We start from the raw sequence: 7,231 nt of genomic DNA, 5'->3' as shown, positions 1-7,231 counted from the left end.
AGGTAACCTAAATTATTTTCAATACGTATGATTATTTGGACGACGTGAATCTTTGGGTACTTTAATTACATATTTTTCAAATTCATAATTTGATTAAAAGTTCCTGTTTTAAAAGATTCATAATTACTAAAATTCGTGCTAAAATTTAAACACAACGCTTTCTTCGTGCTACAAAATCAATACATTTTATTTTATTTATTTAAAAACTGGAAAACAATTGTCTTGAAATTTACTAAATGTTTCACAATAGTTGGTTACATTTTTTCCGTAGGATAAGTCTGCCGCGTGCACACGTGGTGTGCAATCAGCATGTTAAGCGCTTTTATCACATTGTGATGAAATTCCCCAGTATGATACTCGCTGTATTTTGAAAACTGTTAATCTTACGCCTCTGTAATATACAACTTTTTTGTTCATTTATGATCTCATGCTACAGTAATGGCAGTCAAACTTCTTACACCCTGTATATTATAATACTGGACAGGGCTTTAGTCCGCAGAGTAGTTGTTGCTTACAATATCATTAACGGGATTTATATTTACTCGAATAATTGCTAACATACGCCATTTTCAGGCATGTATCCTTATGAATAATATACAACAATTAAGGGTGCAGTTAGAAAAAATGTTCGAGTCGATGGGAGGAGAAAAACTGGAAGAAGACGCAGCTAACATCCTGAAAGATTTGCAACAGACCCTAAACGGTTGCCTGGATGAACTGGCACAGCAATTTGCCTGCAGGTAAGCATCGCATCTTAATAATAGTTGAAAAAAATTAAGACAAAAGATGTTTCAATGTTTAGAATTAGTCTCATTAGGCAAATTATTTTTTAGGTTCATACTTTCGTGATTCATGCCGATATATTATAAAATCTAATCCAATTTATTAGAGATTTTTTTTTCAGTTTGGAGCCGAGAATAACGGTGAGCGTCAAAGAACTGGCCGATCTTCTGCTGGCTATAAAGGGAGGAGGGCAACCGGGCCAGCTCAACCAGCCTGCACAAAGAAATGCCGTAGCCGTAGAAGCGGACGAGGTCTTAAGGCCCCTTATGGACTTATTGGACGGATCCCTGTCCCTATACGCCCAATCCTGCGAGAAGACAGTACTGAAAAGGTTGCTGAAAGAACTGTGGAAGATCGTCATGAGGATACTGGAGAAAACAGTCGTATTGCCACCGATGACCGACAAGACGGTAAGGATGCAAGTGATTTTCATTGGACATATAATTGAGTTTGTATGTTTCCAGATGATGTTCAAGAGCTTAACGGACAACGCTAAGAATCTAGCGGCCAACACCAAGATAGAAGACATGTCCAGGCTCTTCAAGAACCACATGACAGGGAAGCAGGACGTGAAAAACGCCCTGAGCGGCGTGATGGACATATCGAAGGAAGTGGAGAAGAATCTGTCGCCCAAACAGTGCGCGGTGCTAGACGTGGCTCTAGACACGATCAAGCAGTACTTCCACGCCGGAGGAAACGGTCTGAAGAAAGCCTTCCTGGACAAAAGCCCGGAACTGCAGAGTTTGCGCTATGCCTTATCCCTTTACACTGAAACGACGGATGCGCTTATCAAGACATTTGTCAAATCCCAGATCAATGAAGGTAAGCAGCCGGTTCAATTTCTTGAGAAGAATCCCATGTGCGATAGTCTACGGGGTGAGTCGTTAGTGGTGAAAAGTTCAATGTCATTACGTGAGAACGATTTATTCGATTGCAGTTTCCTTTTTAAAGATATTGGAAAAATTAAATATAATGTATTCATTATTTTTCAAGAGAAAAAACAACTGAATATCGCATGAACATTATGTATTTTTCTATATCTTCAAAGAAAACGAAGTTACATTCGAATGCAACAATAATTTTGGATTATTTCAGGTACAAAGAAAATTCAAAAGTATATTTTAAAATTATTTCCCAATATACAGGGATATAAAAAAGAGTCATAGCCAAAGTTTTTTAAAATTCGCAGAAACCTCGGGATATTCATTATTATAAACAGAATGTTCTTCAATTTTTCAAATACGTAGCAGTGTCTTTTATAACTTCTTTATTCTTATCTTCCTCTTCTTCATCATGTTTCAGACCTCATTCTTGTTCTTGTTCTTACTCTTGCTCCCCATCTTATCCTTGCTCTAGTTCCAGTTCTAGTTTCTGCTCTGACTCTTGTTTTTGGTTTGGCTTGCCCTAGCGTTTCTTTCTTCATCATGTTTCTGGTCTTATTCTTGTCCTTTTCGTCAACTTGATCTTAATTTTGTTCTTGCTATCGATCTTCATCTTCTGGTTTTTGTTTTTGTTCTAGTTCTTGCATCGGTTCTTGTCTTTGTTCCTGTTTTCTTGCTCTAGCTGTTGCTCTTGTTCTTGTTCCTGGACTTATCTTGTTATTTCCGTGAACTTGATCTTGTTTGGTTCTGACTCTGATTTGAAAATGATTATAAATATTCACAAAATTTAAAGAATTTTCAGTATAATTTGGCAACGTTACAACCAAATTAAAACTATACCAGCATATGCTTCAAAACTAACTTTTTGACCACCACCCATATATCTTATCACTCAGTATACTAGAAAGTAAATTTAAAATACTTTTTTATTCACCTCTAACATCCTTTAAAAAAAATTTTTGTGTCTGAAATAATTTGAGAGTTATTGCATCTTTTCATGCTGTTGGCTCACTCTGTATGTATGTATACGGGGTGTCCGAAAATTCTATTCATCTATTTAGAGGAACGATTTTACATGTTAAAAAAATGGATTTAAATTACATGAACTTAGTTCTTAAAATTTTATATGGTCGTTCAAAAACAGCTGCTGAAAATAAATTCGAATTGAATTTTAACACAAATTGCTACCAACAAAACTGACTCTTTATATTATGGTCAACATTCAATTCAATTTTAAGGGGAGTTTTTCCTATAAAGTTTTTATCTAGGACGCTTATTTAAAAAGATACAGGATGTTAAACTTCAAAAAATATTTTTAATTTTTTTAAATACGTAATTTAGAAACTAGTAAGTGAAATAATTTGAAATTGAGCACATGTATTTATGTAAACATTGTCCAAAATCTGAGGACTTTTCCTAAAATTTTACACGCTCCAGTGGCGGAGATACAGGGTATCGGTGGCATATTTTTCTAAATAAAATAGTACGCCACTGCTTTATGGTAACAACTATGATATTTTCGGATTTGTCTTCCAATTTTCTACAAATGACTACTGTCTTATGTTTTCCGAAAAAAAGCCTGATTTTCGAGTATAACTTAAAAAACTAAATGAGAACACACTTCAATATTCGAATTTAATGATTTTTTAAATTAATAGTGGGCTGAGATAGCAACTTTACATTCTGGGCAGTTAGAAGAGAGAATAAATAATGCTTTTCATCAGATTCAAGCAACAATAAATTTCGAACAAATTACATTTTCGTTACTAAAAAATGTCGGGCCTGTGCTTGTGGAAATGGAGGTTTTTTGAGCATTTACTCAAATAAAATCATTAAAATGATGACTAATGTTATTAATTTCTTTATTCAAATAAATAACCGAATATTTAGTGCCTGTCATGTAATTTAAGTAAAAGTGTTTACAGTTGTTTTTTTTTAAGTTTTATTAGAAAAATCACATTTTTTTCCAAAAATATGAGTAGTAATTTGTAGAAAATTGAAACACGAATCTGAAAATCATGGTTGTTACCGTAAAGCAGTGGTGTACTATTTTATTTAGAAAAATATGCTACCGATACCCTGTATCTCCGCCACTGGAGCATGAAAATTTTAGGAAAAACCCTCTTATTTTGGACAATGTTTACATAAATACATGTGCCCAATTTCAAATTATTTCACTTACTAGTTTTTGAATTATTTAAAAAAAATAAAAATATTTTTTTAAGTTTACCATCCTGTATAAAAACCTTATAGGAAAGACTCCCCATAAAATTCACCAAAAATACGAGGTTTCATTTTTGGTCACCATTTGTGAATCACCCTGTATAATAAAAACCTTCGTTCACGTGTAGAAACATCCCTACATAAATGAAATTTCCGAACACCCTGTATCATAATCGGTTGTAAGTCTTGAAACGTATCAGGCCTGCAACTGATTCAAAACCTGATGACCGACTACCGCTTGAAACCAAACTGCTAATACATTCTTACACACATTTGCACACCTAATCTTACGAACTCTTCCTTATCAAAGTGCCGCTAAACAATAAAGAGACACTACTACAAAGGCAGATCTCGATACGAGACGATGAAACAGAATCCGGACTAGAAGCGTTAGAGGAGCCGTTGAAAGCTAAAAAGAGAAGGGAAAGCGAAAGTCGGCAAGGTAGAGAATTAATGCAAGATGACAGATTTCTGCTAGTTTCAATCATTTGCACCATTTTCGAGTATCCTCCAGTGAGGTTTAGATGCCTTTTTGAATAGTGTATAGTTCGAGGGCTGGTAGACATAGTTACATTTTAGTTTGGTTCTAGCTTAGGTATCAGTTTGAAGAAATCATTTTATTCTGAGTCAGCACTTGCGCAGATGGTCCTATATTCAGATATCGTACAAATATTCGTCAGTGAAGAGTTAGTTTAAGAGGGGGGTGACATTCACTATTTCACTTTTGGTTTTTACCCTATGTTCATTTTTTAGGGGTCAATAAGTGTTTATTCTATAAGTATTATTGATTTTAGCAATTTTATAGAAAAATTTGTATTAAAAATAACACAGCCACGCAAAATAAAGTTGTCTGTATTGTTGTCAGAATTCAGCTATCACATCACAGGAATTTCCTAACCTCAAAAACTGGTCAAAACCAGCAAAAATTCACGAAAATGTGCTAGGAAAAACAAAAATTTTTTTTTCTAAGTTCAAATGTTCATTTATATGGTTAAGACCCCGCCGAACGTGAATTCACGGTCAGAATTGATGGTTCTTTTTCTAATCTCAAAAAAAAAAACAGGTCAATTAAGATCAGATATCACGAATTTTCAAAAAATGAGATTGGCGCCAAATTTAGTATACGAGGGTTTTCGTGGTCGCTGATCACTGATCACGGATCAATTTTGCAAAATTCAAGATGGCGGATCCAAGATGGCCGACCAAATTTTCAAAAAATAACACATTCGCGCCAAATTTGGTATAAGGAGGTTTTCATGGTTGCTGATCATGGATCCGAGGTCAATTTTGCAAAATTCAAGATGGCGGATCTACGATGGCCGACCAAATTTTCAAAAAATAACACATTCTCGCCAAATTCGTCTTTAAAAATTTAATTAATGAGATCAGGCAGAAAACCCGTGAAGAGATCTTTTACAGAAAAAATAACGAGATATAACCGAAAAAAAGGAAGTTAAAACATGATTGGGTAAACAAAAATATTACAAAATAAATTTCTGACCTCGAATTCGTAATCGGCGACCCGAAAACCACCGTATAGCAAATTGGGTGCAAATCTGTTATTTTTTGAAAATTCGTGATATCTGACCTTAATTGACCCGTTTTTTAGGTTAGGTTAGAAAAAGAACCATCAACTCTGACCGCCTTATTCACGTTCGGTTTTTCGTGAATTTTTGATATTTTTGACCTGTTTTTTTGAGGTTAGGAAATTCCTGTAATGTGATAGCTCCATTCTGACACCGGATTCGTGATCAGGAGACAAAAATACTACAGATAACATATATGGCATGAAAGGTACAAACTTTTTTGTGTGTGGCTGTGTAATTGATATTTCAAGGAGTTCCTGTTTTATAAATACACCCTCTATATTTTTTATACATTTTAGATTTTCATTTAAAAATCGGGACCATATTGAACAAAGCAACACTTTGACATTACCTACTAGTGTTATTTTTTCAAATTAACTTTCCTTGAAACGACATAACGTCTACGATAAATTTAAAGAGAAAATTTCACTTTTTCATAAATTTTGAAACAGGCATTGTGAAAACATTTATTTATCTACATATCTAGATAAAGGAGATAAAATTTTGGAACTGACATGGCGCCTCATTAAATTTGACAAAAAAATACCTTTTGTGCTGTCTTTTTAAAACTAAATAACTTGTGCTTGTGTTTTATTGAATAGGGAATTACACAGGCAATTTAATTACAATAGAACGTTTGGTAGTTTTTCTTTGGCTGACTTGCAATAAACAACAAAAAAATATATAAATCTTATGCGCAATTATTTCACTAAATAAAACATATTTTTTATATGTATAGACAATCTCAAAATAAATTTGGAATTACATACAAAAAATAACTAATAATTAGGGCTGTCAGAACTGAGCCGCGAGACATAGGCGTACGAATTATTTATTAAAAAGCAACGAATTAAATTGTGTATAATACACCACCATAAACACCAACGGATAGGAATTAATTACGCAACATCCGCACGATAACAAAGGCAACAGTATACTAACGTGACATGAACGTGAAAAGCATTATGAGGCAGTGGCTCACGCATGTCTCCATGGACCCGCCTGGCACGTCATAGAATTGCGGTTCTCTCTGAAAGCCTTACTAATAATTTTTCTAACAAATTTATATCTTTTACCTGTATCTTTTTTTATTATATTACACTACGCTTGTTCACTTTTAGCGCTCGTCTCTTTCTTTTACAGCAATATTTCATTGTTCTAAATCATCTTAATTCACCTTAGAATATCATTATTTTGTAATGATTTTAGCAATTTCAACTTAAAGCTACTTACATTATTTTACCAATATACAGTATAAGACCATCCACCACCCCATATAAACATCACATACTATAATTTAAATGTTTTATTTTTTCTTACACCCTAAAAGAGCTGATGTTATCAATTGGGTGATATTTTAAAAATAACAAACATTTTTCAAATTATTAAAAAAAAAATGTGAAAAGATAACGATTGGTTTTCTCCCAATTTTATTTATTTTCTTCACTCCTTGTATTAAAAACTAAACTATCACAATTTCTTGAAAAGAGGTAAGTTTAGTTAAATCATCTCATCCCAAGAATGTGTGGTAGTTCAAAATACACTATTTCAAATGTTCTTAAGGTCACCTGTTTTTTAATTTTCATCCGTATTATCCTTACAATTTTCCAGGACATAATTATTTTTACCATTACTCACTACCATCATACAACTTTGTAACATATTTTTTTCTGCATGTAACCAATTCAAAATTTTAGCATGCACCTACCAGTTCTGAACATCTCGCTAGTAACAGCCTACTACTAATTATTTATTTAC

At 33.5% G+C, this 7,231-nt stretch overlaps 1 protein-coding gene and 1 long non-coding RNA gene across 2 annotated transcripts in view; one reads left to right on the top strand and one right to left on the bottom strand.

Moving 5' to 3' along the window:
- Window positions 1-7,231, bottom strand: part of LOC108910991 — an 82,182-nt gene that overhangs the window by 64,246 nt on the left and 10,705 nt on the right. The window lies entirely within an intron of this gene.
- LOC108910349 (protein unc-13 homolog B) overlaps window positions 1-7,231 on the top strand; it is a 465,101-nt gene that overhangs the window by 454,778 nt on the left and 3,092 nt on the right. Inside the window, exons 26-28 of the mRNA XM_018715183.1 lie at window positions 574-740; window positions 905-1,193; window positions 1,248-1,605. Of these exons, the coding sequence (XP_018570699.1) occupies window positions 574-740; window positions 905-1,193; window positions 1,248-1,605 (814 nt within the window). The remainder of the gene's footprint in view (window positions 1-573; window positions 741-904; window positions 1,194-1,247; window positions 1,606-7,231) is intronic.

Source organism: Anoplophora glabripennis, unplaced genomic scaffold (assembly GCF_000390285.2).
Source record: "Anoplophora glabripennis isolate ALB-LARVAE unplaced genomic scaffold, Agla_2.0 scaffold1, whole genome shotgun sequence".
NCBI lineage: Eukaryota > Metazoa > Arthropoda > Insecta > Coleoptera > Cerambycidae > Anoplophora > Anoplophora glabripennis.
The sequence above is the reverse complement of the archived record's forward strand: the minus strand, read 5'-3'. Positions and strand labels throughout refer to the sequence as shown.